This window comes from Archocentrus centrarchus, chromosome 22, assembly GCF_007364275.1.
Source record: "Archocentrus centrarchus isolate MPI-CPG fArcCen1 chromosome 22, fArcCen1, whole genome shotgun sequence".
NCBI lineage: Eukaryota > Metazoa > Chordata > Actinopteri > Cichliformes > Cichlidae > Archocentrus > Archocentrus centrarchus.
This window is the reverse complement of record NC_044367.1, coordinates 15,323,346-15,335,927: the sequence shown is the minus strand read 5'-3', so window position 1 is coordinate 15,335,927 and position 12,582 is coordinate 15,323,346. Positions and strand designations below refer to the sequence as shown.

Sequence of the window (12,582 nt, the reverse complement as noted above, 5' to 3'; positions counted from 1 at the left end):
AAAGCTGGCATATCAACAAACTCCTGACATGGCATTAATTATCAGTACATCTGGAGAAAAACAAACAGATGCATGTTTTTATAAACACAGCTGCTATGAAGTTGAGCAGTGTTGACATTCAATCATTACCTGATTCCACTCTTGACATTTCCACACTACCACATTAGACGTTGCAGCTTTTGTTATGCAAAATAAATTACATGTGAGTGCATGAATAAATAAAAACAGAAAACAGTGTATTCAAGATTATTTTAATATTATTAATATGTATACTTTAGGCTTTAGAAATATAACTATCAATGACAAAACTTCCACTGGAATAATGGTAGTTTGCTTAGGCCCCCATCAAATCAATTAATTACAATATACACATTATGATACAGAGCAGATTTGAATCTGAAATAATATTAAAATAAATGCTCAATAGATAAAGGTTTTAATAGTTTTTTAAATCATTTTCTTCACCTACTGTTAGCCATCTGTGAGTTCTGAGCACACCCAAAAATGTAAAGCCATATTCTTCTAATAAAACTAATTTAAGTGCAAACCGTTTTTTTTTTTGTTTTTTTTTTCCTTTAAAAAGACTATGATTGCAGCATCCAGCTTTATAGATTCAGATTTCAAGACTGAGGATGGTAAAGCCAAGTGGAACAAGGCAGTCCTCAACCCTCTTTTGTTCCACTAGAGTAGTTATATAAGAAACAAACAAGTAGCTAACAAAATCAGTGCAAAGTCATCAATGGGGAGATTCTATTCAAGAAAAGACATTAAGTGGTGGGTGAATGTGGATGGATGCAAAAATTTCAGATGCTTACGCACTTGGTCATAAAAGGACAGTCCTCCTAAAATTCATATTTTAGTCAGTAACCCTGAGTTGGGTTACATGGCAAAGTTAAACAAAACAAAGAGCTTATGAAAATTAAATGAACTGTCCCTTTAGTCTCAAGCCACAGTTGTCTGGTTTGCATCTAACAAAGCCAAGCATTAATTCCAGAAAGCCTAATGAGATCTGACACGCACGCACACACAAAAAAAAGATTTAAAAAAAAAAAAAAAATCTAAAAATGTATTAAAAGTTGAGAGAACAAAAGCACAATAGTCCACAATTGCACCACACCTTTTCCTGTTCCATTCCTTCTCTAAGTCAAGTGAGTGATAAACAAAAACAACAGAAAAGCCATTAACAAAACTGGGAGAGGGAGGGGTAGAAAAGAAAAGGAAAACTTGCAATGCTTGCAGGGTGAAGAGCAGCATCAGACTCTGGGTTGCAGGGTTCTTTAGCAGCAGAAATATTGTGGCTATACTACTGTTCCACTGGGAGAGCTGGCTTGGTTTTGGGATGACAATAAACCCTGAAAAAAGGAAAACAAGGAGATTTGCATTGGGAAAGTCCACATACTGAAGCAAAAAAAAAAAAAAAAAAAAAAAAAAAAAAAAAAAGAAAGAAAATTTTAAAAAATACATATATAACAAGTAGCTCATTAGAAAATTTGCCTCTTCTTTCCATATCCCAGTCGCTGCAAGAAATGAAGAGCCTGTGCACAGCGGTCAAAGTACAAAGTTGGTGTACAGTATGAGCCTATTAACGTCAGTCATCAAGGCACTTTTATAACTAGCTGTATGAACCTCTTGATGTGACCCTCAAGAACATTTGGCATTTTATTACATTTCTAATGCACCTGATCCTTACTATCCATGGTCCATGTCTCTGTAGTCATGGGTTTTGTATTAAAAAATAACTTTTCTACAGCCTCAAGCTTAGTATTGAAGTTTTTTTTAACCATATGAATGTCTCTCCACACTAAATAGCAAGACTTTTAGTCATGTTGCATATCCAGACGATCTGCATCATTCTGGGTATGTAAGCATGCACACACATATTTAGCTGTAAGCATGTGAAGAAGTGCAGAGAGTCTTTGGACAAATACAGAGCCATTAGCATAAAGGCTGAAATGTGAGTAGGGCTGGTATTCAACAGTGTTTTATCAAATCTGAATAGTCTCAGTTTAGGTCTGCAATCAGCAGTCCTAAACTGATGGCAAATTTAATATCAACTAAGGCCTGAATTATGCTTCTGCGTCTGGCCTATGCACATAACCGGAAATCCCCCCTGAACCCCATGATATAACTTGATGTGCGCATCTCGAGAAAAGGAACTACATGATGGGTCAACGCTGCCCACAAAGATTGTGATTACTGCGTGGGTTCAGGGGGGGATTCCATTTACCTATGTAGGTTCCACAAAGACCCGATGCCAAAGCATAATTCAGGCCTAACAATAATTACCTCAGCCTTTTCACAACCTGCATCTCCAACCTGAAAATAAGATCTAATGTTGGTAACTGATTACTCTGAGGCATTGATATCACAGCTGCAACATAATTACATACACCAGATAAAGCATTTGCTCAAAATGTTGATTTGAAGTAATTGTCATCTGAGCAACAAAAAAAAAAAAAAAAAAAAAAAAAATCACAAACAGTGGCTGCAGAGTTATGTGATAATATCTTCATCACAGTCAGTGGCTTGAAGAAAGCACATTAAGCAAGGGACAGATTGAATGGAGCTTTAACAGAATTAACAATTTAATTTTCTACCATTAATGACACTTTAATTGAAGAAAGCAACAGTCAGCACTGGCCAGAACTGAGAAGCTGCTTATATCACCTGGATGATTTGATCGTAGCTTTGCTAATGGGAAAGAAGAAGAAGAAAAAAAAAAAAAGCGAGATAAACAGTGTGGTAAGTGATTTGCGAGTGTCTGAGCTTAATGAAATTTGAGCATCTTGCTAACCAGGAAATGGATCCGACTACAAGAAAACCAAACCCTAACGCTCTAAATGTGACAACATATGTAGATGGCTTGTTGGCTATGCATCGTGGGATGATTATGGTGAACCAATGAACACACCTCATGTGGATTAACGGCTTCCTTCATCTCACAGATCCATACAAAAAATTCTATCAGAATTGATTATATAACCACAAACTATATTGTCATAGCATAGGGTTTTTTTCTGAAACTTGGGCACTGGAAAGCAGGTGTACATTAAACAAACTCTTATATCTTACGTTTCTTTCTTCAATTTGACTATAAAAGCTAGAAGTGGTATTCTAAATGTCCACAGTTTCATGTATGCTTTCAAAATAATAATTCTCTGCTTTAGTGGCTCACTACTGCCATCACTTCACATTTCTTCCCATTTCCTACATTAAAATGAACTTACCACTTTGCCTGGCCTCGCCCATGTGCAAATAAATCCCTCCTGACAAGCAGTCACTAAACAGTCCTCTAAAAATATGAGTACAGTCAGTCTCTCGTGTGCTATTTTTTTACAGATGAGGGGCTCAAGGAGGGGCACGTCCTCCATGCGCGGGCACAACAGAGTGCCTAGAGTCTTAGCAGGGTCTGTTTTGGTTTTTGTCAGCAGGTTGAGCTTGTCGCTGCTCTTGCTGCTGATGTGGCCCATGCTGTGGTTGCGTTTGTGGTCCTTCTCGTGATGCCGCTCCTTTCGATCATGGAGTGACAGTGTGGCAAACTTACTCACACCTGTAGCAATAGCGCTGTCCATAATACCACTACCAATTCCACTGCCGCTGCTGGCCTTGTTGGTGTTGTTTGCCGTTGTGGTGCCAGCTGAATGGGGAAGGCTGTTGGAACGTGGTAAAGTAGTAGAGAGGGAGTTAATGCCAGGAGTATTGGCACCACTGTTGTTTCCATTAGTAGTGTTACTAGAGGTGTTAGTTATTATTGTAGCACCAGCAGGAGGGCTGGTAGCATTCATCACGTTAGTATGTGTCCGTGTCCGTGAGAGCGGAAGATGTGGGAAAAGGATGTCCTCGGTGAGGTCCCATAGGCACAGCTGAGTGTCCTGACCCACTGAGCCAAACCGGTATGTGACACTAACAGGCCGGCTGTCTGTGGAGTTGCGCTTGGACAGTCGAGACTGTGTACTGTTGGCCCGGTCTCGTCCAAAATGGATCATCTGATCCTGGAAGTCCTCATCACTGCCACTGAACTCCATTGGGTCGCTTTCCTCCACGCTAGTGGTGTAATGGTCAAAAGCCACCACACTCACCCACGACTTGTGGCCGTGACCTCGGGCAATGACTCTGCAGTCCAAGAACGACCACACAGTCACTAAATCGTCCTCTCCACCTGCAACTATGTATTTTCCATCAGGGCTCCAGCACACACACAACAAACCACCAAAATAGCTCTTCATGGTGCCATGAAGCTCAACAGCATCAAAGTTGAACACCCGTAAGAAGCCGTCTTGGCTTACACAGGCGAGGAACTTCCCATCTGGAGAGAAGGCAAACTCATTCAGCGCTCCCTCTCCTACAGTCCATTTAAGAAGCGGGTTCCTCGTGGATTTACTCTTGCAGGTGTGTACAGAGTAATTCTCTCCCTGTTTGAGTAGCTGGTAGTGTGGTGCTGTGGTGCCACAGGTATGCTCCACATTGTATAGGTACATATTCCCACTGGCATGAGAAACTAGAAACAGACTCTCAGAGCCTGGCACCCATTTCACACATGTTACTCTGGATTTGTCTATCAATCTCTGTCAGGAGAAAAGGTTGAAGTTTGAGAGGCAGGAGGGGTAGGAGAGAGCAGAAGAGAAGGGGGAGACGAAAAAAAATAACTTTAGTACAGTAACACACTGAAGTTGGTATTCTCAAAAAGCTTAAAGTTTTATGATTTAAAACAAGTCTCTGTCCATTTGGTAATATTCTAGTTAGCAAATTTGTTGGAAATATTATTTTTTGTCATCAAGATGCTTTAAATGCATAAAAATGTCAAGCAGTATAACAAAAAAAATCCTGTGAGTTGTAAATTAATTGTGGAGTATATGTTTATCAATTTCCGTGAGATTGGATGAGATGCAAAACACACATTTTCATTTCCTGGGGCCTAAAAAAAAAAAAAATGTAGTGACAGTAAGATGTACCATAAACAATACTACAATAATAGTATATAGAATTTTATTTTACCCTGTGTCCTTCAGACTTACCTCCTCATTGAAGAGCTTGCTTGTCTCCTTCTTGATAGGATCAATGAGCTGTACCTGGCCTGCTGAGAAACCCACCAGCAAGGACACACTCTCTGCTGTAGCTGTGAGGTGGTTGAAGTCATGACACGTGGGCTGCGTTCCCTTATAAATGCGTTTGTCTATGGGCTTGCTCAAGTCAGCGGCCTAGAAAGAGAGTGAGGATGAATGCATATGCATACGGACTGCAGTAACCTTTAAATATCTAAAACAACTTCATCTACTCTGCTGCAATAAGCCATCGCACCTGAGAGTGCTGTGTTTTTATCTCAAACAGAAAGGAGACACTCAAATCTGCCTTTTGAAATTAACTCTTTAAGCCAATGCATTTTAAATCACGCATCTTGAACCAAACATACAGTAGAAGTGACTGGAAGGAAAATAATAGTAAACATTGAAAAACATAGTGTAGATGATGTTCACTTAAAAATGTGGAAGACATTCTTCACAGAGAAGTCTTTTCTCTGTGAAGAAAATGATAGCCACAAAGTAATTGTTTCAGGTGTTTTAGGAAAACAGCATTATACCTCTGCTTACAAGCTGCAGGACGTACATTGCAGATAGCGAATACAACACAACAGTTAAATTTGTTAATGATTAACAGTTTGCACAACTGGTAGAATGGAAAATTCTTTTCAGAGTAAGATGATGACTCAGTGGTTCCTCCATTACTGTGAGATGTGCCATTGACAGTTTTTGTTTTGCCTCAAAGAGCATAAATGTCAATGGAGGTCTTGATCAAGAGTCCAACAAAGGCAAAAAGTATTTTGTTTCACAATGGCAGAAAAATAAATAATATCATTGCATTAGGCACTGTCTTGATGAACATGCATAAAAACATGCATATATCAAGAGTGGTGGAAGTAAGAATTCACAAAACACTAACGCCTGACTTTTAATATTTTCCATTTTCACAGAAATTATGTCTGCTACAATTTATATCAGAAGAATAAATCCCGTACCACTCCCTGCTTATCTTACAAATGTAATGGTGACTAATTTTCCAAAACATATGACCCAGTCATTTCCAGCTGGGCAGTAACCTGGCATTTAACATTTTCTGACCACCTTGCATTGCACATATTAAAAACACTGAGGTCACTGCACAGCTTTGTTCTTTTACTATAGACACTTCAGCTCTTAATTGCTCCAAACATCTCCCGTTTATGGCAGTGTTTCACCAAGATACGGTTTTGCTACTCTAAAAACGACCACACGTCTGTGCATAAATATGGAAAAGGCTTTGAGACACTGCTTCATTGTCAGCTCACTCAATCTGTGATGTCAATCAAAACAGCTGTCAGCTAATAACTATTTTAAGCTGTGACACAACATATTTTCCTCATTTTATCAAGAGTAGCATGTGGACACTTTGCATTTTCATACTGAATGACAGCTGAACACTGCATACTTAGTGATTATCATGTCATCTCCACTTTATGTTGAACTCACTAATACATGTGTCTAACTTTTTGAAGATCCAAGTGACTTGTTAGTGACTGAAAATCTAAGCAGATCATAAGACTATACTTTGAGCACTCCTAGATCTCCTAATCAAAGACGCCTTTGACTTGTTATTACAGCCCAAAAATATGTCAAGTCAGCTTAGTTTGATTAGGTCAACCCCTCAAGAAGAATCCTTAACCCAGAAGCAGAGTGCCATTACGGGAGCAGTTAGCCAAATGAATTCGTATCACAGTCATTGTCGACATCTGTCAGTCAAAAGGACATCGACAGGTGTTTAGAGAGGCAGCGTCAATCTGTCACCGCTGACACTGGCAATTTCATCACAAACCAAACCCGTTATAAAAGCAATTTAAGCCCTGACAACTTAAATCATTACAGAAGGTCAACTTAACCCTCATGATATTTATCTAACCGGAAAAACCCGCCATCAAGTGAAACTAAACAGTGTGACAGAGAGAAGACGGGAGTTTTAGCCCCTGGCCTCGGAGTACCCACTGGCTTGCTAACGTTAGCCAGTTGCGTTGGCTTGCTAACTAATAGGCTAGGTTCGAGCTAACTAGCTAGCTGCAGCTAATTTCAAAGTCAAGCACCTGTCAGAGTGATTTAATACGCCAAAGAGAAGCCTAAACTCCAGCAACACCTCACACAGCAATGTTGTATTTTAACTTGCAGTAGCAAATTTCCGCTGACATAAGCCACATTAGCATGCTACCTTTCTAACGCCTTTGTAAATGTAGAAGTAGAGCTCACGGCCCACATTGAAACAGATCCTGTCGCCGTTGCCCGACTGGTCGTTGACGTTCACGAAGGAGACCTTGACGGGGTTGGAGCCTTGCGAATTGAAAGGCACCCTGTTGGGACGGCTGTATTCGGAGTGAGTGAGGAGTTTGTAGACGCCTTCCCGAGTGGTGAATTGAGTTTTAATTTCGTTCATCTCCTTCCCTCCTCCCTCCGCCGCCATCTTTGAAATTAACATTCATCCCTTTCCCCCAGGCCGGATCTTACGCACGGATGCGAGCGGCCATTCCGACTCTCCCGTTCCCCCCAATGGTTCACCGGGGAACTGGTGGAAGGGATGAGACTAGTTTAAACAAGTTGTGACAGCTTTGTGGGCTATTGAAATCATCGCAATATCAGCTTTATATGGAATCTTGTTTCCGCCACGGAACAAATTTCGTGATACGTATCTCGAAATTCCGACTTACTCAGTCAATAACTTAAAATCTTGGTTTAGCTTTGCCCGGCTGTTGTTTTGTTTTGTTTTTTATTAATAAATAAATAAATGTATTTATTCATGGCGTGTTTTTTTTTTGTTTTTTTTTTTTGTTCCACAAACATTAGACATGATTGTATTAAAACTCAATATATACATTTTGAAAAGTAAAGGTTTTAAATATTTAGTACTAAGTCATTGCTTGAATTATTGCCCCACGTCTGACCTTATTATCGCGTCAGTTTCTGCTTTGCTATTAAAGTACAGTTTACAATATATATTTCAAACACACACACTTTACTTTGGTCAGAATGAGCTTTAAAGCTATATGAAAACAACAGTTACTCAAATAGCAGGAGCAGCATAAGTTTTATTTTGAAAAAGCAATCACCGGACGTATTATTTTGTCACAATCTTGAGCCAACTTTGTGACTGATAAAATCTTGTGGCTGCAGTTGTGTAGCCTGTTCTCCTGACTGTGGCCGCACTTGGATGTCTCCTATCTGAGGCACCTGCTAACTAATTAATCTAGCAGCATTCCTGACCATCTTATCTCGGCATATTTGCAGTATTTCCAAGAAAATTCTTTCACGCGCCAAATATCATGGCACACAGGAGAAGACGACAACGTTCATTTCCAGGTATCAGTGTCTACCATTTAAAAATAGTTTGTCCCTGGGCGTCCTATTTTCCTAGTGTATTCCATTCTTTTATGTTGTAAACTTAACAACTCAACATATGCATAATCATATATATATATATATATATATATATATATATATATATATATATATATATATATATATATATAAATTAGTATAAGTTTTTGGGTGTGCTTTGATTGATGCAGTATTGCACTATAATCTGCATATAGTTTTCTGTATTCAGACAGCACTGATAGACATACATCCAACAATATGGACCAGCTTACTTTGAATTACATGGTAAGATTACTTGGGCCCATCTTCAGGTGCTCTGCTTTCTTCTCAGATCACTTGCAGTCTTGGAGAACTGGTATGACCTTTGTTTTCTGTTAGGAAATGTGCAACATGGAATCCAGCACAGGCTCTGACTCCGAAATCAGTCCAAGATGGTCCGACACCAGTACTATGGTACTGCTTGAATTCATAATTTGGCCAATAAACACACACACACACACACAGACACAATAAGCACATTTGTAAGTATAAATTATAGTCAAAGCACTTTTCAAATAATGTACATATTTTATGGAAAAAAAATACCTCTTAGAAACTCCGAGACAGTTTCAGTGTAATCATTCAATACAGGAAGCCTTGGGCATGCACTGATTTTTTTTTCAGTATAACTGCAATCTTGTTTATGCTGAACCCCTGGTTGTTGTGTGTAGGGATGTGTGAGCAGTGCACCAGAGAGTGGGGCCTCATGGCAGGCATTGCCACTAACACACAAGCCTGCAGGAAGGCGTGGCTGTTATTCTTTGGTTTGCATTCTCCTATCTCTTATTCATCCATTTATGCTGGAAAAATGCATTGTTTCTCTTTGTGTTCACGAATAAACATCCATGTGCTTATTATGATTGTAGTGTTTGGACCCGTATGATGGGAGCTCAGAGGATTCTGACGGGTCCACTATCAATGCCAGTGTCTCCAGCAGGCAAACAAAGCAGCAGGCAAAAGGTGGTGGAAAAGCAGGATGTCGACTCTTGGGCCAAACCAGGCGATTTATCTTTCATCACTCTGCTTCTGTTGCCCTCAGAGAAGGGGTGCAGAATGAGAAGAGAAACTGTCTGAGAGAGCAGCAAAATCTTCTGGATATCCAGATGAAATGTGGAAGTGACTCCGACCGGTGCGCCTGTGAGCTCGACACTCTGCCCTCTCACAGTGACAGGGATGCTTGTAAAACTCTTTCAGAAGAGAGGGGAACCGACTCAATGACACACACCCAAACCATGGACATGGAATTGCAGCTCGATGATTCAGGCTTACACATCACAGGATCCTCCACACTTCACCCACCTAAACCTCAAACCTCAGTGGAAGGGAGTTCATCCCAGATGCTGGGTTGCTCTTCTGAGAGATCATCCTGCTTGTGTAACTTTGGATCTCTTCACAAGAGAAAGCTGAATCTCCCTGGAGTAGAAGTGGTGGAATTAGGACAAAGGAAGAAGCAGTGTGTCTCCAACATGAAGGAAGAAGGAAACAAACGATTCTGCATCTAAACCATGTTAGTTCTCTAACCACCGACTGACAGACTGAACCCACATTAAATACTCTAAAAGATTTAAGGTGGACTGAAATACTGTAAATAGTTATTTGAAATTGCACTTTCTTTACTCATAAATAGTTAAGTTCGAGCAACTCCTGATGGCATTCAGCAGCTACCGCTTGCCTGAAATTTAGCCAAAGGTGACTCATTAAACTCTAATTTTTGTCCAAATGAGCTACTCAAATCCAAATGAATGAATAAAAAAAAAATCCTTGAGCTTCCAGTGGCTCCCAGCATGTTTTTAAGCATTCCTGTGTTAATTTGTCTTTGTATCTGCAGACTGCAGAAGGTTTACTTGAATTTACACAACTTATTCTAAATCCTTTTAAAAGCACAATCTAATGTTGCCTCAAACAGTTAATATGTGATTCAAGTGCAGACATTTAGCGCTACTTGAAGGGGTTTAGCAAAACTATACATGGTCTCCTGTTTTCAGAGGCTCAAAAGAAATTGGACAAACTACATAATTTTAAATATAAATGTTTTAATATTTGGATGAATATCTTTCGCAGTCAATTACTGTCTGAGGTCTAGCATCCATGGACGTCACCAAATGCTAAATTTCCTCCCATGAGATGTGCTGCTGGGCCTTTACTGTAGCTGCCTTCAGTTGCTACTTGTTTTTGGATCTCTGCATTCAGTTTAGTCTTCAGTAACTGCACAGCATGTTTTTTTTGGGTTGATATCAGGGGACTGATTTTGCTAAGGAAGAATTATCCCATGTCTTTGAGAAACTCTTGGGTTGCTTTTGCAGTATGCTTGGGGTCATTACTCATTTGCACTGTGAAGTGCTGTCTGATCAGTTTTGCAGCATTTGGCTAAATCTGAGCAGAGTATACCCCTGAACACTTTAGAATTCATCTTACTGCTTCTACACTATATTGCCAAATAATTGTAATAGTATCCAATTCTTAATCCATAGAGTTTAATATGATGTAGGCTCATCCTTTGCAGCTATAACAACTTAAACTCTTCTGGCAAGGCTTTCCACAAGGTGTGTTTATGGGAATTTTTGACAATTCTTCAAGAAGCACAGTTGTGAGGTCAGATGCTGATATTGGACAAGAAAGCCTGGCTTGCAGCGTCCGTTTTAATACAATGATTTGGATGGGTGAATGAATACTTTTGGCAATCTAGTGTATGATCAGTCACATCAATAGTTGCCCGGTTCAACTGACAGCCTTATGTGACTATGACAAAATACTGCCCCCACACATGATGTAATATGCTTCAGATTATGAGCCGTTTCTCTCCTTCACCATACTTTTCCCATCTTTCAGATACAAGTGTATCTTGGCTTCATCTGTTCAAATATATTTTTCCAGAAGTGTGCAGGCTCTTTTTGATGTTTCCTGGCAAAGTCTGATCTTGCCTTCTTTATCTTGAGGGTAGCCAGTGCTTTGCACGTTGCTGTAAATCCTCTGTATTTATATTCATGAAGGCATCTCTTGATTGTAGACTTTGACAATGACCCATCTCCTTGAAAATGTTCTTGACTTGTTAGATGTTGTGAAGGGGTTTTTCTTAATGAAGGAAAGAATTCTGTGATCATCCACTTTAGTTGTTTTCTGTGATCTTTCAGGCCTTTTGGTGGTGGTGTGCTAGTCAGTGCATTCCTTCCTTTTAACAATGTACCAGATTATTGTGTTGATTTGATCACCCCTATAGTTTTTTTTTTTAATCTCTCTTAGGTTTATCTAGCTAGTTCAACACCTAGACTATCCATCTGTCCCCTTAATTTGTCATGGGATAACAGGAACAGGCCTCACTTGGCCATAAAACTGCTTGTCAATTACTTTTGACCTTCTGAAAGTGGGTGATTGTATAAAAATGGCTGTAATTCCTAAACACTTAACACACACTCCTTGAATTAAAGCTGAAACTCTGCACTTCACTCACATCTTGATAGTTTAATGTGAAATCCAGCACACTGGATCTGTCTGTATACTATTTTAAAATGGGTTGAATTAAAATGCAGGACTGGAAGAACAGCAAGTTGCATGTTTTCCCCCTGTTTACATTCAATCTTTGCAATGGTTTATAGAGTAAAAATACAGAAATCAATGTTCCTTTCAGATCTTTTGTCATCAAATTCTATAGTTCATTCTTAGCCTGCAGTTAACAGTGTGTAGTAAAAACACACTGATGCCTCCAACCAGCAGGTGGCCGTGGATGGATGAAGGATGCAACTTAAGTAGTTTTGCCTGGCAGCTCAGTGAAGGTTTTACCATAGCATTAAACTTTGGATAATAAAACCATCAAATGCATAACTAAACGGAAGATGGTGACAGAGATAAACTCAAGTTTAGAGTGTTTATTTCCAAGTGAATTTTGTTTGTCTGGCTTGTGCTGTTGTGTCATTTTGCCTGGAAGTCAGGAGATTATCTGGATTCTGGCCTGACCTAAAACATTTGTTTCTCAGGAAAGACTCATTTGGTTGTTGCGTAGGTTCTTCCTGATTCTGTTCATGTCTGTTGACAAAACTGCCCAAAATGGCAATGGTGATATTCTTGCATTTCATTTAGGACAATCCATAATATCAGCTTCATTTAGTATATATATATAAAAAAAATAAGTAAAAAATCATATCACTGGTGTTCTTAT

General features: G+C 39.4%; 2 protein-coding genes across 6 annotated transcripts; one reads left to right on the top strand and one right to left on the bottom strand.

The window, feature by feature from the left end:
- Positions 1-523: 523 nt before the first annotated feature.
- Positions 524-7,573, bottom strand: wdr20a (WD repeat domain 20a). Of its 3 annotated transcripts, XM_030719285.1 has the most exons (5): positions 7,231-7,573; positions 5,016-5,198; positions 3,796-4,565; positions 3,228-3,675; positions 524-1,352 (listed from the first exon to the last, which is right to left on the bottom strand). In XM_030719285.1, the coding sequence occupies exons 1-5, from the start codon at positions 7,492-7,494 to the stop codon at positions 1,299-1,301; spliced, it is 1,719 nt and encodes a 572-aa protein (XP_030575145.1). In that variant the 5' UTR covers positions 7,495-7,573; the 3' UTR covers positions 524-1,298. The 3 variants fall into 3 exon arrangements, with proteins under 3 accessions (XP_030575145.1, XP_030575144.1, XP_030575146.1); XM_030719284.1 differs by having other exon boundaries at positions 3,228-4,565; XM_030719286.1 differs by lacking the exons at positions 3,228-3,675; positions 3,796-4,565.
- A 588-nt stretch (positions 7,574-8,161) lies between these two features.
- Positions 8,162-10,153, top strand: LOC115773047 (uncharacterized). Of its 3 annotated transcripts, none has more exons than XM_030719550.1 (5): positions 8,162-8,372; positions 8,606-8,675; positions 8,769-8,843; positions 9,101-9,193; positions 9,296-10,153. In XM_030719550.1, exons 2-5 carry the CDS (start codon positions 8,649-8,651, stop codon positions 9,929-9,931), a joined length of 831 nt encoding a protein of 276 aa, XP_030575410.1. In that variant the 5' UTR covers positions 8,162-8,372; positions 8,606-8,648; the 3' UTR covers positions 9,932-10,153. The 3 variants fall into 3 exon arrangements, with proteins under 3 accessions (XP_030575410.1, XP_030575409.1, XP_030575411.1); XM_030719549.1 differs by having other exon boundaries at positions 8,620-8,675; positions 9,296-10,086; XM_030719551.1 differs by lacking the exon at positions 8,606-8,675 and having other exon boundaries at positions 8,722-8,843; positions 9,296-10,152.
- The last annotated feature ends 2,429 nt before the right edge of the window (positions 10,154-12,582 follow it).

Coding starts and splice junctions, on each gene's coding strand:
- wdr20a (XM_030719284.1), bottom strand. CDS start 7,494: ATGTTAATTTCAAAGATGGCGGCGGAGGGAGGAGGGAAGGAGATGAAC. Junction 5,199..7,230: donor TTTACAAAGGCGTTAGAAAG/GTAGCATGCTAA, acceptor CTCTCTTTCTAG/GCCGCTGACTTGAGCAAGCC. Junction 1,353..3,227: donor GGGCGAGGCCAGGCAAAGTG/GTAAGTTCATTT, acceptor TCCTTTTTTCAG/GGTTTATTGTCATCCCAAAA.
- LOC115773047 (XM_030719549.1), top strand. CDS start 8,336: ATGGCACACAGGAGAAGACGACAACGTTCATTTCCAG. Junction 8,373..8,619: donor ACGACAACGTTCATTTCCAG/GTATCAGTGTCT, acceptor TTCTGTATTCAG/ACAGCACTGATAGACATACA. Junction 9,194..9,295: donor GGCGTGGCTGTTATTCTTTG/GTTTGCATTCTC, acceptor TTATGATTGTAG/TGTTTGGACCCGTATGATGG.